This window comes from Salmo salar, chromosome 27 (genome assembly GCF_965601325.2).
Source record: "Salmo salar chromosome 27, fSalSal1, whole genome shotgun sequence".
In the NCBI taxonomy this organism is placed as follows: domain Eukaryota; kingdom Metazoa; phylum Chordata; class Actinopteri; order Salmoniformes; family Salmonidae; genus Salmo; species Salmo salar.
Window position 1 is genome coordinate 13627608 of NC_138317.1, and position 22849 is coordinate 13650456.

At 42.0% G+C, this 22849-nt stretch overlaps 1 protein-coding gene across 2 annotated transcripts; it reads left to right on the forward strand.

Moving 5' to 3' along the window:
• The first annotated feature begins 228 nt into the window (after positions 1-228).
• Positions 229-21567, forward strand: LOC106588336 (vacuolar protein sorting-associated protein 45). Of its 2 annotated transcripts, none has more exons than XM_014177213.3 (15): positions 229-492; positions 2048-2182; positions 2760-2820; positions 5128-5207; positions 5500-5568; positions 5751-5888; positions 5965-6075; positions 7432-7566; positions 8156-8269; positions 8505-8672; positions 9925-10083; positions 10351-10458; positions 10575-10696; positions 10980-11111; positions 20842-21567. In XM_014177213.3, exons 1-15 carry the CDS (start codon positions 400-402, stop codon positions 20924-20926), a joined length of 1710 nt encoding a protein of 569 aa, XP_014032688.2. In that variant the 5' UTR covers positions 229-399; the 3' UTR covers positions 20927-21567. The 2 variants fall into 2 exon arrangements, with proteins under 2 accessions (XP_014032688.2, XP_082826165.1); XM_082970039.1 differs by lacking the exon at positions 20842-21567 and adding an exon at positions 11849-12122.
• The last annotated feature ends 1282 nt before the right edge of the window (positions 21568-22849 follow it).

Genomic DNA, 22849 nt, shown 5'->3' on the forward strand with positions numbered 1-22849 from the left:
CATGCATGACATATTTCTCAAAATAACAAAATATATCTGTTTTATTTGAGTGGTCTGCCCTTACCAAAATGGCGTCCTCGTCGTGCAACCATTGTGGGATATAACAAACACATGCTGACGTTGGATCAGTGAAATGCATGCTCAGTTTATGCTTTTGCCTGTGCTTTGCTCTATAAACTGGTCGTAGATCAGTTGTTACACTCTTCAGTTGACCAATTCTTCACCCGGAAATGTAACTCGGGTTCATTTCGAAGCTGAGCTGAATATTTGTCAACAATAGACTAATTTAACATAAAACGAATTGAAGCGTTGCCTGGTGCAAGAGATCTTTAGTTCATAGAATTCGGCCTTTGGGTATTTTTCAAGATATCATTGCTAGAATTTCAGAACGTTGTCAAAATGAATGTGACACTTGCTGTCAAGCAGTATATCTCCAAAATGATAGAAAACAGCGGGCCAGGGATGAAGGTTCTACTCATGGATAAAGAGACGGTAAGTAATGTAGCTAGAATGGTTACAATGTAGTGATTCAAACGATCGACAGTGGTTACAATGTATCAGGTTACTTTTGTTGGTACAATACATGCCCAAAAGTATGTGGACACTTGCTCGTCAGACATCTCATTTCAAAATCATGGGCATTAATATGGAGTTGGTCCCCCCTTTGCTGCTATAACAGCCTCCATGGTGCGGGAATTTGTTTCCATTTAGCCCCAAGAGCATTAGTGAGGTCGGGCACTGATGTTGGTTGATTAGGCCTGGCTGGCAGTTGGCGTTCCAATTCATCCCAAATATGTTCGATGGGGTTGAGGTCAGGGCTCTGCAGGCTAGTCAAATTCTTCCACACCAATCTCGACATACCATTTTTGTATAGACCTCGCTTTGAGCACAGGGGCATTGTCATGTTGAAACAGGAAAGGGCCAAACTGTTGTCACAAAGATGGAAGCACAGAATCGTCTAGAATGTCATTGTATGCTGTAGCGTTAAGATTTCCCTTCACTGGAACTAAGGGGCCTGGCCTGAACCATGAAAAACAGCCCCAGACCATTATTCCTCCTCCACTAAACTTTACAGTTGGCACTGTTAATTTGGTAGCATTCTCGTGGCATCTGCCAAAGCCAGATTTGTCCGCTGGAATGCCAGATGGTGAAGCGTGATTCATTACTCCAGAGAAAGCATTTCCACTGCTCCAGAGTCCAATGGTGGCCAGCTTTACACCACTCCAGCCGACGATTGGCATTGCGCATGGTGATCTTCGGCTTGTGTGTGGCTGCTCGGCCATGGAAACCCATTTAATGAAGCTCCCGACGAACAGTTCATGTGCTGATGTTGCTTCCAGAGGCAGTTTGGAACTCGGTATGTTGCAATCGAGGACAGGCGATTTTTACGCGCAACAGCACTCGGCAGTCTCGTTCTGTGGGCTTGTGTGGCCTACCACTTCGCTGCTGAGCCATTGTTGCTCCTAGACATTTCCACTTCACAATAACAGCACTTACAATTGACCAGGGCAGAAATGTAATGAACCGACTTGTTGGGAAGGTTGCATCCCATGACGGTGCCACGTTGAAAGTCACTGTGCTCTTCAGTACGGGCCATTCTACTGCCAATGTTTGTCTATTGAGATTTATACACCTGCCAGCAACGGGTGTGGCTGAAATAGCCGAATCCACTTATTTGAAGAGATGTCCACATACCTTTGGCCATGTAGTGTATGTGTAGTCCATCTGAGACGGACACATTGAAGGAACAGAACCTTGAATTATTCAACAATTCCTGATGGTGGAGAAAAAAAACGTGAAATCACAAAAAAGTCTCTGGACCCGTCTCTAAAATGCCATTCATATCAAAAGTAGAGATTTGGTTATATAAAAAAGGAAACTTCTCCTTTAATAATATAGATAGGAGAAGCAAGCTTTTGATAATGTCATGCTGTCAGCAGCTACTCCCAGTGGAAGGTGCCAAATCTCTGGCTCATGTAGAAACAAATTTACTGCATTACAGTTGTGTTTTGTCATCATGCCTATTTGTTTGTGCTTGTCTCATCAGACCAGCATCGTCAGTGTGGTCTACACTCAAACCGAGATCCTACAGAAGGAGGTCTACTTGTTTGAAAGAATCGACTCACAGAATCGAGACAACATGAAGCACCTCAAAGCCATCTGCTTCCTCAGGCCAACCAAGGTGCCCCAGTCACTGTATAGACATTGCAGCCAGCCTTTGCTCTGCATTAAAGGTCCAATGCAACCATTTTTTATTTCTATATCAAATCATTTCTGGGTAACAACTGAGTACCTTACTGTGATTGTTTTCAATTAAAATTGTCAAAAATAATGTTTTTTATTGGTATATTAACTTAAATTACTGCATGGCGATGCCAACATGGAAGGCCAAAACTCCATTCCACCAAAACAGACTGAAATTTACAAACAGCTGTTACACTAAAAACGATTATCATAATTTTCACAATTTCACAGTATTATTCCAACCTCATAGTGTGGAAATATAAATAAAACACAGGCAAATCATGTTTTTGACTGCACTGGGCCTTTAAGACTTTTTTACTTACCATCTACACACATTGTATCTGCTGGATTGTGTCCATCCACAACTGTATGAATGCATATGTCAACTTCATTGTACCTATACTGAATATTGCATTGCATGCATACACTATGCACTATTTGGAGGCAAAGTACTTTAGTCATGCTCAGTTTTGGATTTGTATGACAACCTGACTTTCTCTCTGTCCTCTTTACAGGAGAATGTGGAAAATCTGATACAGGAGCTCCGGCGACCAAAGTACAGTGTCTACTTCATCTGTAAGGACTTCTGCGCTGTTGTTTAAATCATATGGTTCTCTGTTCTGATTCTTGTGCAGGTTTTTAGACAGATCAAATACAGATAAAGTGGACTAAGATGTTATGTCTCTGGCTAGTTTATATGGTTTAGACCTAAAGACTCAAAATTGATTGACATTGCGATTGACCACACATCAACATTTCATGGTGGCGGCTATTGCCCATACGTAAAAATTATATATTGACATATATTTCAACAACATGTATGTAAATTACACACATCTAAATATTTAAATATATATACAGAAATATATGGACATATTCCAAAATTGTCGGTTTTCAAATACACTCAGTGGTCAGTTCGTTCGCAAAAATTGTTTTCTTCTACGGACAGTGAGTCATGTGGCCGTGGCTTGCTATATAAAGCAGGCATTGAGGCATTCTGTTCCTGTTCGATTGAACATTAGAATGGGCAAAACTATTGACCTTTTGAGTGTGGTATGATCATCGGTGCCAAGTGCGCCGGTTTCTCGATCTAAGAAACGGCCGGCCTCCTAGGCTTTTCACCCATTACGGTGACTAGGACAGAGTACTCCAACCTTTTCACACATTACGGTGACTAGGACAGAGTACTCCAACCTTTTCACACATTATGGTGACTAGGACAGGGTACTCCAACCTTTTCACGCATTACGGTGACTAGGACAGGGTACTCCAACCTTTTCACGCATTACGGTGACTAGGACAAGGTACTCCAACCTTTTCACGCATTACGGTGACTAGGACAGGGTACTCCAACCTTTTCACACATTACGGTGACTAGGACAGGGTACTCCAACCTTTTCTAGCTTTAGAGCTACTTTAAAAAAAATGATACATGTGGTGAGCTCCACATTTTCTCTAGCTTTCAAATAGGCACATTCTTCTCTTCTCCCCTGCAACTCTTCCCCGGGTACTTAGTGCACTACTTTCTCTTGTACACTATGTTTTCTGTCAATATACCTCAAAAGAATGGTTAATAAACAACTCTAAGGTGGGGGCCCTATAAAATTTGCTCTAAATTAGGTTCTCAGTTACATTTTTCCTGGTTTTAGATTTAATCTTAAAATTACATTTTTTCCTAGAGGAAAAAACTACATTGGATGTTATGAGTCCATGTCAATGCTTAAATCACATCAGAAGACACATTTTATTTCGGTCTGGAAGAAAACATTAAGATTCGAGTGTAATTCCCCTTTAATTGTGCATCTAGCGAGTGAGGAATGTGCGTCTAATGCGCCGGTCTAGCGATGGTTCTGTACTGCTGCTGCTCATTTCATCGCAAAGTTTTCAAACAATAGATACAAATTATATACATAATATACAGTGTCACTAACTAGGAAGCTAGCTAGGAGGCGGGTGCGACCGGTAGACTGTGTCCTTTGCCCCCCACCTGTCGGGTACTGTTTTCCAGCAGTTTTGTTAACTTCAGTGAGGGCAGGTGGGAGCGAAAAACACTGTCTACTGATAGCTAGGAAGGAGGAGTCTGGTAAGGCAGGGGCGAAAAAACTCAGATAATTCTTTAAACCCACCTCAGTGTCAAGTATTGTGGTGGCAGCATCATGTTATGGGTATGCTTGTCATCAGCAGGGACTGGTGAATTTGTCAGGATCAAAAGAAATATGAAAGGAGTTAAGCCCGGGAAAAAAAGTTAAAGGAAAACCCACCTCAGTCTTCTGAAAACCTAACCCTGCGATAGTTTTATTTTTCAGCGAGACAATTTAATACCAAAGACACACCAGAATGGCTTTCCAAGAGGTGTTGAGTGTTCCTGAATGGTCTAGTCTCAGTCCTGACTTAAATCTGCTCAAAAAAATCAGAGACACGGTTTAAATATCACTGTCCAACCAAAGTTACGAAGCCTGAACATTTTTGACAAAAATGATGGAACATTACAAATTGTGATTGACAGCTCAGGAAAATATATTTGAATCTATTTAAAAATATATTTACAGATATGGTTTGTGTCTTTTCAAAATAAACCTCTTTTTTTTTTTATATATGTTTCATAAGTGGCAGGTAGGCTCTAGCTCAATAGCTGCAGAATTAATTTTCAATTACAACTCAATAATCCAACTTTTGCATGCAAAATAACTCTTTGGGAACCTAATGCTAAGGTACCAGAGGTCAATAGAGACTCAACGTTGTCATTGGGGTAGAGAAGGTTGTGAGACGTGAGCGTGTATTTATTTTATATATTTGGTAAATACATTTCCCCAATATATTTAAATATATTCCAATATATCATTTTTCCTGTATGGGTGACATCCTCCTCATAATCCTTTCTAGACTTCAGCAACGTCATCAGTAAGAGTGAGATAAAAGCCCTGGCTGAGGCGGATGAACAGGAGGTGGTTGCAGAAGTGCAGGTAAGTTAACGTTAAGGGCAGTACTGTAGGACAGTATCCATCAGTTAGGTACGCAACTATTATTATTTATATACATTTTTTTTTTACCTTTCTGGGCTTTTCTTTTTGCTGTTTTTTTTTGTGGAACGATGGTCCACAGGTTTTTCCTACTAATCCTGAATCCACATTTTTCATAATTTCTATTTCTAGTTATAACCACTTTGCAGTACACGTCGTCTTGTAATAGCCAGGTTATCCTTTGACGTTTAAACTGGAAACGAATAATTCAAATTTCTCTCATATGTGACTGCAGGAGTTCTATGGAGACTTCATTGCTGTGAACCCACACCTTTTCTCCCTCAACCTCAGTGGTGTGGCAAGGGTAAGACATGCAAATGTGCCATGACGCTTTGGATATGTGACAATCTATAAAGGGGTTTGTTATTCATCTGCGTTGACTTTAGTTTAACGTTTTTTGTTTGTCTCTACACATGACATATTCCCTCTGTATTTTGGTTCTGTTTACAGAGTGCATTCCCATCTCATACTGTGTGTGTGTTGCAGGGTCGTAGCTGGGAGCCAACTCTCCTACCACGTACCACCCAGGGTCTGACCTCAGTGCTGTTGGCCCTGAAGAAATGTCCCATGATCCGCTACCAGCTCTCCTCAGACATGGCCAAGAGACTGGGAGAGAGCGTGAAGGTGACTAATATCACATGCACAACTATCACACGCGCACACGCACGCACGCAATCTCACTACCCCTCTCCTCCTCCAGCAAATCATCACCAAGGAGTATGAGCTGTTTGACTTCAGGAAGACAGAGGTGCCTCCTCTCCTGCTCATCATGGACCGCAGCGATGACGCCATCACCCCACTACTCAACCAGGTCAGACCTACACTACCGTTCAAATGTTTGGGGTTACTTAGAAAAGTCAGTGTTTTTGAAAGAAAAGCACATTTTTTGTCCATTAAAATAACACCAAATTGATCAGGAATACAGTGTAGACTTTGTTAATGTTCTAAATGACTATTGTAGCTGCAAACGGCAGATTTTTTAATGGAATATCTACATAGGCGTACAGCGGTCCATTATCAGCAACCATCACTCCTGTGTTCCAATGGAACATTGTGTTAGCTAATCCAAGTTTATCATTTGAAGTCTTATTGATCATTAGAAAACCCTTTTGCAATTATGTTACCCCAGCTGAAAACTGTTGTTCTGATTTAAAGAAGCAATAAAACTGTCCTTTAAACTAGTTGAGTATCTGGAGCATCAGCATTTTGGGCTTCGATTACAGGCTCAAAATGGCCAGAAACAAAGATCTTTCTTCTGAAACTCGTCAGTCTATTCTTGTTCTGAGAAATGAAGGCTATTCCATGCGAGAAATTGCCAAAAAACTGAAGATATCGTACCATGCTGGTTACTACTCCCTTCGCAGAACAGCGCAAACTGGCTCTAACCAGAATAGAAAGAGGAGTGTGAGGCCCCGGTGCACAACTGAGCAAGAGGACAAGTACATTAGAGTGTCTAGTTCTAGAAACAGACGACTCACAAGTCCTCAACTGGCAGCTTCATTAAATCGTACCCGCAATACACCAGTCTTAACGTCAACAGTGAAGAGGTGACTCCGGGATCCTGGCCTTCTAGGCAGAGTTGCAAAGAAAAAGCCACATCTCAGACTTGCCAATAAAAAGAAAAGATTAAGATGGGCAAAAGAACACAGACACCGGACGGAGGAACTCTGCCTAGAAGGCCAGCATCCCAGAGTCGCCTCTTCACTGTTGACGTTCATTTGAACTATTAGCCAGAAGATACATTTCAAAGATAATCTACCGGTTTTCTAGCCTGGCACCAGACTGAGCATTTTATCAGTTGGGAACCCAGGCTACATTTTTACAGAAAGGTAGGCAATAACCAGGTCATCTAGTCAAACGACATACCTGTAGAATATTCACATCATTCTGATATGTACTGCAGCCTCTGGTCACTTGGGGGCAGCAGCGTCTTATACATACATTTACCAGGCCTGCAACCTGCACATTAAACTAGGTCATGTACTCAAGGCCCTTTGTGTCACATGTAATGCACCAATCTTTAGCGCACATTAGAAAAGCTAATCAATTGGCGAAATCCTCATACACCCCTCGTCGCTGAATGGAATTAGTAGAGATTAAATGTACTTTATTTTAATTGTGGGTTTCATTGTTTTGGTTTCATTGTTTGTTGCCCTGCTGCCTCTAGTGGACGTACCAGGCCATGGTGCATGAGCTGCTTGGCCTCAACAACAACCGTATTGACCTGTCCCGAGTCCCAGGGATCAGCAAAGAGCTGAAGGAGGTGGTGCTGTCTGCAGAGAACGATGAGTTCTATGCCAACGTGAGTCCCAGTCTCTAGGCCTGGTTCCAATTCTACACAAATGTTCCCTTCGGCATTGAGACGGTCTCATTTGAGCAGGCTGGCAGGTAGCCTAGTGCAGGGTTCTCCCACTGGCCGAATTTGTTTTCTTATTGCTGGACATAAGACTGTAAAAAAAAAGCCAGCATTTCAGCACCAAGTGATTTTACTTTTGGAAATCTGTTCCAAAGTATTCCCACGCATAATAGAAAGATATGTGATCGTATACAAATGCAAGCAAGATTTGAAAGGATTAATGTTATAATCAAATGTTATATCTATTTGGTCTTCTTGTGGTCAATTTGCAGTCTACGAATTATTTGTAATTATGTTCCGGCCCCCTGACCTTCCGCTCAAGAAGAAAAAAAAATAGTCCCGCGGCTGAATCTAGATGATGATCCCTGGCCTAGAGGTTAGGAAGGCGTCCAGCAACCCCCTGTAACAAGACTCTGAAGGAAAAAAAGTCGGGCAGAATGTGTAGCAGTCGGTCAGTGAGGGAAGGTTAAAGAATTCCGACAGGGCCAGTCGTTAGCTGACAACTTCCAATTCACTCTCACGTTCTCTTATTCAGAATCTGTACCTGAACTTTGGAGAGATCGGCACAAACATCAAGAACCTGATGGAGGACTTTCAGAAGAAGAAGCCCAAGGAGCAACAGAAGCTGGAGTCCATCTCTGATATGAAGGTGAGAGCTGGGCACTGTAGGAACTCAATTTCCCAGTACAGGAACTCAATTTCCCAGCATGTCCTGTTGCAGCTGCTCATTTAGGACCACTAACACATCTCAGCCTCATTAGTTAATAACCACTGACAATTAGATGAATTCTCTTAATTACAATAATGATACAAGCTATAAATAATTGTGTGCAAGTTTAAGAAATCTTTCTTTTTTCTTTTTGTTTTAATCTTTCCCTCTGTAGGCCTTTGTGGACAATTACCCCCAGTTCAAAAAGATGTCTGGCACAGTGTCGAAGCACGTGACTGTGGTGGGCGAGCTGTCTCGCCTGGTGAGCGAGAGGCACCTGATGGAGGTGTCAGAGGTGGAGCAGGAGCTTGCCTGCCAGAATGACCACTCAAGCGCGTCACAGGTAAGACTCTGCTCTGGGGTTGAAGGGATACTTCGGGATTTTGGCAACGAGGTCCTTTATCTACTTCCCCAGAGTCAGATGAACTAGTGGATACCATTTTTATGTCTCGATGTCCAGTATGTAGGAAGTTAGAATTAGGTCTGGAAACCAATGCTAACTAGCGTTATTTTTAAATTTACCGGTAGGAAACATTTCTATTCTTACCAATAGAATTTCCTGACTTGTCTGAAATTAATCAACACTCCAATCCTGCTCTGCACTGACTTGATGCCAGAGACTGACTAGAAATACACTACTAGATACAGTGCATTCGGAAAGTATTCAGACCCCTTGACTTTTTCCACATTGTTACGTTACAGCCTTATTCTGTAATGGTTAAATTGTTCTTTTTCCTCATCAATCTACACATACTACCCCACAATGACAAAGCAAAAACAAATTCCTATACTTTTTGTTGAAATATCACTTACATAAGTATTCAGACCGTTTACTCAGTACTTTGTTGAAGCACCTTTGGCAAGGATTACAGCATTGAGTCTTAAGTATGATGCTACACGCTTGGCACACCTGTATTTGGGGAGTTTCTCCCCATTCCTCTCAAGCTCTGTCAGGTTGGATGGGGAGCGTTGCTGCACAGCTATTTTCAGGTCTCTCCAGAGATGTTCGATCGGGTTCAAGTCCAGTCTCTGGCTGGGCCACTCAAGGACATTCAGAGACTTGTCCCGAAGCCACTCCTGCATTGTCTTGGCTGTGTGCTTAGGGTCTTTGTCCTGTTGGAAGATTAACCTTTACCCCAGTCTGAGGTCCTGAGCGCTCTGGAGCAGGTTTTCATCAAGGATCTCTCTGTACTTTGGTCCGTTCATCTTTGCCTCGATCCTGAAAAGTCTCCCAGTCCATGCCACTGAAAAAAATCCCCACAGTAAAATATGAAATATGAACCAGACAGAGGCTAGACACTGACCAGACACAGTACTGAAATAGACATGACATGTGGTAGACAGGTAGACAGACACCAGACAGAACTGGCCAATATGTAAATGTAGGGGTACAGTACTTTGCGTTAGTTGAAGAAGAATACAACCCACTGCTGTATCGTATATTGACTTGGCCACTTCTAATAATGATAATAATAGTGACTTTCAGAATACAATAAAACACTGTACATAGAAACCATAGTGAAGTAGCATTAAAACATAAAGAATGGAAGTCTGTATTAAAGGCTATGTAAAATGTACTCCCTGTTTTTCCACAGAATGTGCGTCGGCTGCTGCAGAACCCGCGGGTGAGCGAGCTGGACGCGGTGCGCCTGGTGATGCTGTACGCACTGCGCTACGAGAGACACAGCAGCAGCATCCTGCCGGGCCTCATGGAGGAGCTCAACAGGAAGGGCGTGTCAGAGAGGCATCGCAGGGTAAGGGAACATTCTATATATACTGCACCTGGCCCTTGGGGCAATATGATGACTGTATACTGTTGTTGTACTCGTCTTATATTATGTGGAAGATGTTATTGTCTTGGGATTTTTCTATGTCCCTGTGAGTATAAATAAATATACAACTCAACAATGTACATACAGTTTGTTGGTGTGTTTGATGCGTCTGTCTTATCAATCTTGACAGGGTTAGAAGAATCAAATGATGCCTTTTTTATCTTGTTTAACCGGCATCATTTACCTCAGATGGTAACGTCCATGGTGGAGTATGGAGGGAAGAGGGTGAGAGGAAGTGACCTCATCAACCCCCAAGACGCAGTCGCCATCACCAAACAGTTCTTCAAGGGGCTGAAGGTACACCACTCGCCTCACAATTTACACAGATACTAGCCGTAGTTTTGTGTCCAACTAGCCGTTCTCAACCAGATTCTAATAAAACACCTTTGTTTTGTGTTCGTGTGTGTCTCCAGGGAGTTGAGAATGTGTACACGCAGCATGCACCGTTACTGCAGGAGACCTTGGACCAGCTGATCAAGGGGCGGCTGAAGGACAGTCAGTTCCCTTACCTAGGACCCAGCTCCCTTCGAGACAGGTTGGGTTATACATACACACATACATACATACATACATACATACATACATACATACATACATACATACATACATACATACATACATACATACACACAGTTAAAGACACAACCTCAGACCCTATACCTGAATAGCCACACACACTTCTACACACTATCAATGATACGTAGAAAAACCCACATATTCTGTGTGTATGAGCACATAAGCCCACAGTTCATCACCGTTATTGGATGACCCTAACCGGATGCTAGCCTATCAGTGATTACCATGTATTTCCTCTTCAGGCCACAGGATATCATAGTGTTCGTCATCGGAGGGGCCACCTATGAGGAGGCGCTGGCAGTCTACAACCTGAACCGCACCATGCCAGGGGTTCGGATCGTACTGGGCGGCACCACCATCCATAACACCAAGAGGTCAGAATCATCAACCGCTCCTCGTGACCTACTGTTGTCGCCTCAGTCAAATTTCATCCAGACATAGCCATTAGCCTTTAGACATCCATTGTCTGTTACCAGGTCAACACATATGATCAAAATGGCTTAATCCCCTAGAGTCGACGGCCACGTGGAAATCGAATTAGCATAATACAAAAATCCCCATTAAAAAATCTGTCTGTTTAGTCTAGAGATATCTGTTTTTGCATGGGCTGCGTCTCAATCCACTACATACGCCAATGGCTGCCTTCCGCATCGGCGTGGCTGAGCTACGGCGGTGTTTGTCAGATCATGAGTCATCCCTAAAATCGGTCTTCTCACAAATATGTCTGTAGCGTCCAAACGGTTTGGCCTAACTAATATGACCACTCCAATAAAATGATGAGACTTCCTCCGAACACGATGGTGTTCTCCGTTTTCCTCTACAACCCCCACAAGCGTCACAGGTCTCGTCTGAAGTCGGCACCACCGATATGTCAACTTCTGTCTGTAGCATTCGAACAGTTTAGGTTACACACTGATATGACCCCTCTATGAAAAGGTGAGACTCTCACGAACGTGTAAATGTCAGTGCTGTAGGGCATCCACAAGCCTCACTTGACCTGTCTGAAGGTAGCCCGGTACCAGTTTAAAAAAATGAATGGAAATATACACTGAGTGTATAAAACATTAGGAACACCTTTCTAATATTGAGTTGCACCCCCTTTTTCCCTCAGAACATCCTCAATTTGTCGGGGCATGGACTCTACAAGGTGTCAAGCGTTCCACAGGGATGTTGACTCCAGTGCTTCCCACAGTTGTGTTAAGTTGGCTGGATGTCCTTTGGGTGGTGGACAATTCTTGATACACACAGGAAACTGTTGAGCGTGAAAAACCCAGCACCGTTGCAGTTCTTGACACACTCAAACCTGTGTGCCTGGCACCTACTGCCATACACCGTTCAAAGGCACATAAATCTTTTGTCTTGCCCATTCACCCTTTGAATCATCACCTCATCATTGGGTGAGTCAGTGTTACTGTAAGATTTATTTTTTAGCCTACTGTAGCCTATATTATATACAGTGCCTTCGGAAAGTTTTCAGACCCCTTGACATTTTCCACATTTTGTTACGTTACAGCCTTATTCTAAAATGGATTAGAGTGACCAGAGTGACCATCGGGTTCTTGGTCACCTCCCTGACCAAGGCACTTCTCCCCCGATTGCTCCGTTTGGCCAGGCGGCCAGCTCTAAGAAGAGTCTTGGTGGTTCCAAACTTCTTCCATTTAAGACTGATGGAGGCCACAATGGTGCAGACATTTTTGGTACCCTTCCCCAGATCTGTGCCTCAACACAAGCCTATCTCGAAGCTCTACAGACAATTCCTTCGACCTCATGGCTGTGGGACCTTATATAAACAGTTGTGTGCCTTTCCAAATCATGTCCAATCAATTGAATTTACCAAAGTTGGACTCCAAGTTGTAGAAACATCTTAAGGAAGATCAATGGAATCAGGATGCACCTGAGCTCAATTTCGAGTCTCATAGCAAAGGGTCTGAATACATACAGTAGCAGTAAAAAGTACCCAATTGAGATGGTTTGGGATGAGTTGGACCGCAGAGTGAAGGAAAAGCAACCAACAAATGCTCAGCATATGTGGGAACTCCTTCAAGACTGTTGGAAAAGCATTCCAGGTCAAGCTGGTTGAGAGAATGCCAAGAGTGTGCAAAATTGTCATCAAGGCAAAGGGTGGCTACTTTGAAGAATCTCAAATATAAAATATATTTAGATTTGTTTAACACTTTTTTTTGGTTACTACATGATTCCATATGTGTTATTTCATAGTTTTGATGTCTTCACTATTATTCTACAATATAGAAAATAGGTGTGTCCAAGCTTTTGACTGGTACTGTATGTAAATAAAGTATTTGTTTTTTTATTTTTAATACATTCACTTTGTTATTATGGGGTATTGTGTATAGATTGCTGAGGATTTTTATAAGGCTGTAACATAACAAAATTTGGAAAAAGTCAAGGGGTCTGAATACTTTCCGAAGGCACTGTATATAATATAGGCTAAAGTAGGCTAGAAAATAAAGCTTCCAGTGACACTTACTCACCCAATGATGAAGATGAAGCATAGGCTACTCACCGGCGATGGGTTTGTGCCAATATGTCAAGATAAGCTACTTTGAAAAACATTGCTGTTCACTCAAAAGTTGTTCAGAATAATCTTTTTAGCTTCTTCAGACAGATTACTCTTCTCTTTTTCAGGCATTTGCTTTTCAAACGGTAGGCCTAAATGTTTCTCGCCATTGTATTTAGAAGTTTGGGAAAAGCAAACTGACAGCCGCAAACAACCATAGAAATATAATCCATAGATGGCAGTTCCCATTCAAGTCAGGACTGTCTGCCAATGCTAGTGTACCCATGAGTTTAACAGTGAAGGTAGGGGTGGCAGGTAGCCTCGTGGTTAGAGCGTTGGGCCAGTAACCGAAAGGTTGCTAGATCGAATCCCTGAGCTGACAAGGAAAAAAATCTGTCGTTCTGCCCCTGAACAAGGCAGTTAACCTACTGTTCCTAGGCCGTCAATGTAAATAAGAATTTGTTCTTAACTGACTTGCCTAGTTAAATAAAGGTTAAATAAAAATAAAAAAGTGCCAGGGTTAGAGGTTCCAAAATCCTTCTATGGATTATATCTATGGCCACAACGCAACAAGCTGTTCTATATTTGGAGCGCTTTCTGCCCTAACTGCGGCTTTCCCGACTATAAATGCTTGTGATTAAACTTAATCCACAGATATTTTTTAGAAGCTATTAATCCTCTATCAAAATGATGCTTTCTGGTGTAGTATTATGAATACTTTTATTTATGTCTGGTCAGACAGGAGTATTATAATGTTGGGGGGGGGAAAAAATGTATAGCCTACTTCCCACGGCTATGGTCCCAGTCAGTATTAGATGGAATGTTATGGCCCCGCACGCCTGTAGGGAAAACAACCTGTGGGTACCCTATTGGCTCACAGCAAACACTTAACCTTGAACAAATGCAATTTCCTTGTTGTCTCTTGTTTTAGTCAGTTACAAACCTGCATTTTAAGGAAAGTACAACATGTCTAAAGATGACTCATCATTGCCTGCTTCCGAGCGTTCTCGATACTTAATGTTATAAAGTCATGTTGTATGGTGCTAGCAGCCACGTGAGTGAATGGTAGCTACAGTACCTTCAGAAAGGATTCACACCCCTTGACTTTTTGTTGTGTTACAGCCTGAATTTAAAATGGGATTCAATTTAGATTTTGTGTCACTGGCCAACACACAATACCCCATAATGTCTAAGTGGAATGTTTTATGTTGTTAGATAAAAACTAAAAAAATGTATTAAAAATGAAAAGCTGAAATGTGTTGAGTCAATAAGTATTCAACCCCTTTGTTATGGCAAGCCTAAATAAGTTCAGGAGTAAAAATGTGTTTTACAAGTCACATAATAATTTGCATGGACTCACTGTGTTCAGTAATAGTGTTTCCTTTTATTTTTGTATGACTACCTCATCTCTGTACCCCACACATACAATTATCTGTAAGATCCCTCAGTCAAGCAGTGATTTTCAAACACATTCAACCACAAAGACCAGGGATGTTTTCCAATGGCTCACAAATAAGGGCACCTATTGGTAGATGGGTAAAAAAAAAAGCAGACACTGAATATCCCTTTGAGCATGGTGAATTACATTTTGGATGGTGTATCAATAATCCCACTCACTACAAAAGATACAGGCGTCCTTCCTGTCTCAGTTGCCGGAGAGGAAGGCTTTCTGAAGGCACTGTAGCTACCGATGGGAACATTAAGCTAGCCAAGACCAGCAACACAAACGGACTATACAGCTACAAATAGTACTCCTGGAATTACAAATGGCCTATATTAAACAAGTTAAATGTCTTGTGAATATATGTTTTCCACGCGTATAGCTATGTGTAGCCTACATGCACACTTCCAACTCTCCCATGCCGAATAGCCTGAAGCCACAGGACTCTTCTCGCAGGCTCTATTTCCCTGCGTGGGAGCATTGCAAACTGTAGGTTGGGATTTCTGACCTGGTTACAGGTACATTGAACAACACAGTAGCTTTCTGACATGTTTTGTTATTTCTTTATAACAAAAAATTGACAACGAAGTTGGGAAGGAATGGTTTTGTTTCCCCCAATTTGTTGGAATGGTCGAGGGGAATTCCTTCTTATGACGTAAATATCGACTCAGAGTCAGCCTACACTTTACGTGCAGAACACTTAAGTTTATATTCAATTTACTGAAAATACTTCACTAATGTTAAGGGGCATTTTACTTGATAAACATTTCAGTCGTTACATAATTATAATTTTTCGGGTAAAATGTCCCTTTAATATCTAACTTTTCTGCTCATGGTGGTTCACTGTTCAGATGATGACTACGGATATTAGTTGTGATAGGTATGGTTTACCATGTTATCCCCAGCTCGAATGGAGTCACCTAAAGAGTCATTCATCTTGCATACCTTCCTCTTTTCAGCCTTATTAGTTCTTTGTGAGGCCCTTCTTCGGAAAAGCAGTTTTTACTTGACCCTGTATTTACCGAATCGCTACTCTTCTCTCTCTCTCTCGTTCTCTCCCCCTTTCTCTCTGACTATGTTTGCTGAATGAAGATTTAGTCTACTCACAGCCTTTTCTTTCCCTCTCCCTCCGTCTATCTCTCTGTCTGACTGACTGTGTTGGCTGAATAAATAATTGTGGATTTATCTATACATATTTCTCTCTCTCAGGCTGGGCTGAATAGATCTTTGTGTGATCATGTGACACAGGGGTGCTCAGGAGATGCGTCAGCGCTCTTTTTGCAGTGCCCCTTCTGACACTGCTGTGGGATCACCCCTGTTCTCTTTCATCACTGGGTCTGGACACACACAAACACACCCACACACACACGTCAAACCCTGACGTCAAACCATGCATTTCTCTCCCAGTTATATGACAACTTCGTGCTCCTCATCAGCTTTTTATGAGTTTCCAACCTGAGCAGGCCTGAGATTGACCAGGTCTTACACGACAAGGGATTTAGGCAAGAGAGACCAACGGTCCCGGTTTGCAGTGCGATTACATTACCTGGGTTGCTAAGCAGCACCTATGTGCTGAGTGATGATGCTCCTTGGCCCTGCGCCTTTGACATTTATAGCGCTTCCTGATGCAACTCGGGTGAAGTGTCTCTCGCTCTCGGTTATGCAACACCATCTAACAATGTCCACCTCTGGGAATTGAACTTGCAACTTTCTTGCTCTGATCCTGAGGCGTTTCGTGTTGTACTGCAGCCCTCACATTTGTGCTGCCGAAGATGATAGGTGCACCTGTGTGTGTTGTGAGGTTTATTTTTAGCGTGCTGTTGCTGTCCCATGCTAGGGAAGTGCTGATACTCGCTATATATGGGTTGTTTGCATTTTAGTGTCTTGATGTTGTCTCTGTTTTGTCTGTCACAGGCAGGCTTGTTTATATAAGCTGACCTTGACATACTGTCACATGATCATATTTCAATTATCTGGTGCTAGCTGTATACTAATTATGTTTTCCAAGATTCAAGATTCTGCCATTTTATATGTGAGCTCTTAGGGTAGATTCTAGTGACCCTAGACAGATGCCGTCTCCTGTCGTTGTGACATTGATTAAGGCACTTAACCCATAGGTTGCACAGGGGTGCAGGGCAAGGTGTTGTCTTCCTGACTGGTTGATCCTGGCTTCCAACTCTTCTGGGCATTGTTGTGTGTTGCTTGGGAGGTTGGGTTAAAAGCAAAAAAAATTTTATAATAATAACTAAATTCTATGATCAGAAAGATGTTATGCACATTGAAGTACTCTTCGAAACATCTACTTGCCCATTATTTAGCCTTTCAATGTTGGCTGTGACGGCACGTCCCATGCTTTTTTGTTGTTGTTGCTCATAGCGCAGCGTGTGGCGCATTTGAACCATGTTCTACCCCCTCACCCAGAGGCACTGTAAGCCAATAGAAATGGGGCTCTTTCATGCGTCTTTAAGCTTCTCCTCTGTCTCTTTCCCCCATTGTGTACTGCATGAGTTGCTCGCTGCCCATTGGTACTTACTCACAAGTTTTTTTTCATGATAATGTTCCCTGCAACCAGCCACACAAAGACACAGTAAACCCCTTTGGGGGATTTGTCCTAGGCCACCCTCTACTGCTGTGTACTGCCTCAGTGGGCCAAAAGCTGCAAATACAGTGCCTTCAGAAAGTATTCATACCCCTTGACTTATTCCACATTTTGTTGTGTTACAGTGCAATTCTAAATGTATTAAATATATATTTTTAAATCTCACCCATTTACATACAATTCTTCATAATGGCAAAGTGAAAACATGTTTTTAGAATTTTTAGCAAATTTAATTACAATATTTGAACATTATTCTTTTTAAAGTTCTTCAGGCTCTGTCAAGTTGGTTGTTGATCATTGCTGGACAGACATTTTCAAGTCTTGCCATAGATTTTCAAGCTGATTTAAGTCAAAACTGTAACTCAGCCACTCAGGAACATTCAGTCTTCTTGGTAAACAACTCCAGTGTATATGTTTTAGGTTATTGTCCTGTTGAAAGGTGAATTTGTCTCCCAGTGTCTGTTGGAAAGCAGACTGAACCAGGTTTTCCTGTAGAATTTTTCCTGTGCTTAACTCTGTTCCGTTTCTTTTATCCCCCAAAAAACTTGCTAGTCCTTGCCGATAACATGATGCAGCCACCACCATGCTTGGAAATTTGAAGAGTGGTACTCAGTGATGTGTTGTGTTGGATTTGTCCCAATAATAATGCTTTGTATTCAGGACATAAAGTTAATTTCTTGGCCACATTTTTAGCAGTTTTACTTTAGTGCCTTATACAAACCGGGTGCATGTTTTGGAGTTTTAAAAATAATTATATACCGGCTTCCTTCTTTAAACTCTGTAATTTAGGTTAGTATTGTGGAGTAACTACAATGTTCTTGATATATCCTCAGTTTTCTCTTATCAGGGTAATTTTTCCAAAAATTGTTTACAGACACATAATTTCACTTATAATTCACTGTATCACAATTCCAGTGGGTCAGAAGTTTACATACACTAAGTTGACTGTGCCTTTAAACAGCTTAGAAAATTCCAGAAAATTATGTCATGGCTTTAGAAGCTTCTGATAGGCTAATTGACATCATTTGAGCCAATTGGAGGTGTACCTGTGGATGTATTTCAAGGCCTACCTTCAAACTCAGTGCCTCTTTGCTTGACATCATGGGAAAATCAAAAGAAATCAGCCAAGACCTCAGAAAAAAAATGGTAGACCTCCACAAGTCTGTTTCATCCTTGGGAGCAATTTCCAAATGCCTGAAGGTACCACGTTCATCTGTACAAACAATAGTACGCAAGTATAAACACCATGGGACCACGCAGCCGTCATACCGCTCAGGAAGGAGACGAGTTCTGTCTCCTAGAGATGAACGTACTTTGGTGCGAAAAGTGCAAATCAATCCCAGAACAACAGCAAAGGACCTTGTGAAGATGCTGGAGGAAACGGGTACAAAAGTATCTATATCCACAGTAAAACGAGTCCTATATCGACATAACCTGAAAGGCCGCTCAGCAAGGAAGAAGCCACTGCTCCAAAACCACTATAAAAAAGCCAGACTACGGTTTGCAACTGCACATGGGGACAAAGATTGTACTTTTTGGTGAAAATAGAACCGTTTGGCCATAATGACCATCATTATGTTTGGAGGAAAAAGGGGGAGACTTGCAAGCCGAAGAACACCATCCCAACTGTGAAGCACGGGGGTGGCAGCATCATGTTGTGGGGGTGCTTTGCTGCAGGAGGGACCGGTGCGCTTCACAAAATAGATAGCCTCATGAGGAAGGAAAATTATGTGGATATATTGAAGCAACATGTCAAGACATCTTTCAGGAAGTTAAAGCTTGGTCGCAAATGGGTCTTCCAAATGGACAATGACCGCAAGCATACTTCCAAAGTTGTGGCAAAATGGCTTAAGACCAACAAAGTCGAGGTATTGGAGTGGCCATCACAAAGCCCTGACCTCAATCCAATAGAAAATGTGTGGGCAGAACTGAAAAAGCGTGTGCGAGCAAGGAGGCCTGCAACCTGACTCAATTACACCAGCTCTGTCAGGAGGAATGGGCCAAAATTCCCACAACTTATTGTGGGAAGCTTGTGGAAGGCTACCCAAAACGTTTGTATATATTGGCCTCATGGTGAAATCCCTGAGCGGTTTCCTTCCTCTCCGGCAACTGAGTTAGGAAGGACGCCTGTATCTTTGTATTGACTGGGTGTATTGATACACCATCCAAAGTGTAATTAATAATTTCACCATGCTCAAAGGGATATTCCGTGTCTGCTTTTTTTATTTTTACACATCTACCAATAGGTGCTCTTCTTTGCGAGACATAGGAAAACGTCCCTGGTCTTTGTGGTTGAATCTGTATTTGAAATTCACTGCTTGGCTGAGGGACCTTACAGATAATTGTATTTGTGGGGTACAGAGATGAGGTAGTCATTAAAAAATCATGTTAAACACTATTATTGCACACAGAATGAGTCCATGCAACTTATGTGACTTGTTAAGCAAAGTTTTACTCCTGAACTTATTTAGGCCTGCCTTAACAAAGGGGTCAAATACTTATTGAGCTTTAAATTCTTTATTAATTTGTACAAATGTCCACTTTGACATTATGGGGTATTGTGTGTAGGCCAGTGACATAAAATTCAGGCTGTAACACAACAAAATGTGGAAAAAGTCAAGGGGTGTGAATACTTTCTGAAGGCACCCATACAATATATGCCTTCCGCTACCGTGGTACTGCAGGGGTCGGAATCTGCCTTTTGATAACCAGGACTGTTATTGAACTCTAATATGGCTGGTTGAATGAGACCCAATCTAGGCAGCTTTGTTCCTAAAACAGCATATTTATGACCTGAAGGTTGTAGGTTCAAAACCATGTTGCTCTCTTGTGCCTTTTGAACTTTAACATCAGGATTAAAAAAAATCCCTTTTTTTTCGTAGTTGGGTGGATGGTAGCCTATCTGACCTAGGTGCTAGACCATGTGTGTAGTCACTCATTGATATAAGCTAGTCACCCAGAGGGAGGCTGCATGAATGGAAACCGACTGCGAACAGATGAGCATTAACATCAGCAAATGTCACACTGATATATCACTATAGTACTCTGTAATTACTGCTCCATCAAAAGTCTATTTTTTTTTTTTTTTTCATTGGCAGAGGTCTGTAAGAGAGACAAGATGGCTGCTCTTTAGAATCTTGCCTTTTGGTGACAGGAAGCCTAAATCTCTCTTGTTTCAAATCTCAAATGTTAGAGGGCAGAAAAACAGCTAACAGAAATAGGTATTTTGACATTTCTCTAGAGGGTCTCTTATTTTTGTTGTTGCCATGTCTCAGCCCTATCCTTGCTTTACAGACCGGAACCCTAATGACACACACACACACACACACACACTGACACAATAATTGTGTGTCTGTGTAACAAGGGCTAGGACTGAGGTAATCGTGTCTGCATGTATACCTCTATCACATGGGCTTCTGTTTTTAGATGAAAACGTATTTTGTGAGTCACAGAGATGATGCTGATGTAGCGGCAGTACTGCTCATGCTTCTCTCAGCCTCGCGAGGAACGATATCATAATGTCCCTTTTTTTCTGCCCTCTCACAGCTTCCTGGAGGAAGTGACATTGACGGCGGGTGCGGGCCAGGCCGAGAGGGTGCAGAGGGCGGGTGGTCATCCCAACAGACGCTGAATGTTAGTTGACACGCACACACTCTCACTCTATATTGTGTCTGTTCTTTATTGTTATTACTAGCCCATGCTTTAACTAATGGATGTGTCCCACTAAAAACATTCCAGTGCTGTCAGCTTTCACCACCACACAGCTGGACTCTTTTATCGACCCCTTAAAAACTTGCTGTAACTAGGCCAATTAACTCCAACCCAATGAACACGTGACCCAATTAGAAAGCCAGGTTACCTAACCCTGGGTACCAAAGCAAACTGACTTGTGACTGAACAGAGCACAACACTCTCAATGTTAGTGTCCAACATTTGAACACATTGCAGTGTAACATTTCCCTTTTAAATTGGAGTTAAGTGGAAAACTCCAGTCTGCTCTTATATTAGACCTTTTATTTAATTTCTGAAAACAGAAGTGACACATACTTTTGAGTCTTGTTTATCTTAAAAGTTCCTATTTGGGCCCAGCATATTAAAAGAATTCTCTCTAAGATAACATGATGTACAGTGTATGTTTTCCTTCCTTGCCTATGTACATTTCCCCATGCTATATACATGTCGTCCAAACCTACTGATTTTGAAATGACTGTGAATATTTTGTGGAAAATACCAATAAATGTAAAGAGTGATGTGTTCCTCGTTTATCTTGTACACATTTCCTGTTATGTTGTAATTCTTTCCCATAACCCATTTCTTGTCACAGATGATGGAAATAGCCCTCACTGTTTTGATTTCATTCATGTGTATTGTTATTGTGCACAAATGTCCTCCTTAGATCAATAATGATAACATCATCATCTTCCTCTGTCCAAGTCCATTATGCCAAGCCACACTCTCTCTGAATATCTTCGAGAAATTACCCTCTGTTATACTTTCAGTTGAACAGTATTTCCTGCACCATGTTTCTGCTATGACTTGAAAGTACAGTTTGTTTGGTCTTTTTTTTGTGGGCTAGTGTGATTGCTGGTTCCACTCAGAGATGTCATGTTTGGGTAAGCAATTGAATGCACAGAGTATCTAAACCCAAGGTGGAGTCTTTGGGTTTTCCCCCCCACACGACAAACAACCCAAATGTTTGGCAGCCCATGTTTGGCAGTTGATTGATTCTTTGCCAAGTGCCTACCCCCACTACCAGCCACATGGGCCACAGATATTCAGCCTGCCTCCCTATAAAACCTCTCCAAACCCCCCCCCCCACCACCACCCCCAAATCAGATCATCTAATCCTCCGCAACAACAACATTGCCTGGGTTATGTTCATAAGGAATACAACAGAAAGTGTTTTCAATAGGAAATGGAAATGAACGTTTCATATTGCAGTCTCGCCCCGTTTAAGTAAATGTTTTTCCGTTTGCTGCCTAAGGAACAAGACGCTGTTCACCATAACACAGCAGCAACTCCACAGTCAGAGTGCATTCCCTGGAGATTGTGGGTGTGTGTGTTCTGAAATATCTGGAGATCAGGAAAAGGCTCAGAGTTGGTGCTCGGAGCAGCTTAATGCCGAATACTTACACAACACTGCTTTTTCTTATCGGAGGTCCAAAAATGCGGGGTTCAGTCATTTCAGTTTACTTAGAGGATAAGTAGATGGGAATATGACTACTAGGAAAGTTGCCCCAGGATGTCTCTAATTTACCATTAACCTCCATCTGAACCCAAGAGACATGAGTCTTAGGACAGGAGAATTTGCCCAATTTGTGTTTGTTTTCGAATGACCAAGGTAACTGTGCAGTCATATGTACAGCATTTGTCTCTTCTTACTTGTGGATCCTGTATATTGAGGAGAGGAGAGGGAATCGGCACAGCTGAAAATAGAGTTAAAACAATAGATGACAGAAAACCACGAGCCTACTGTCTAGGGTGCATGCAACAGTCATTTAAAGGTCTCCATCACGAGACAAAACGTCGTGGAAAGAATAGATTCTATTTCTAT

Excerpts from the sequence above, each read along its gene's own strand:
- LOC106588336 (XM_082970039.1), top strand. The coding sequence starts at position 400 with ATGAATGTGACACTTGCTGTCAAGCAGTATATCTCCAAAATGATAGAA. Across the intron at positions 493-2,047 it reads TACTCATGGATAAAGAGACG|ACCAGCATCGTCAGTGTGGT; the intron begins GTAAGTAATGTA and ends TTGTCTCATCAG. Across the intron at positions 6,076-7,431 it reads TCACCCCACTACTCAACCAG|TGGACGTACCAGGCCATGGT; the intron begins GTCAGACCTACA and ends TGCTGCCTCTAG.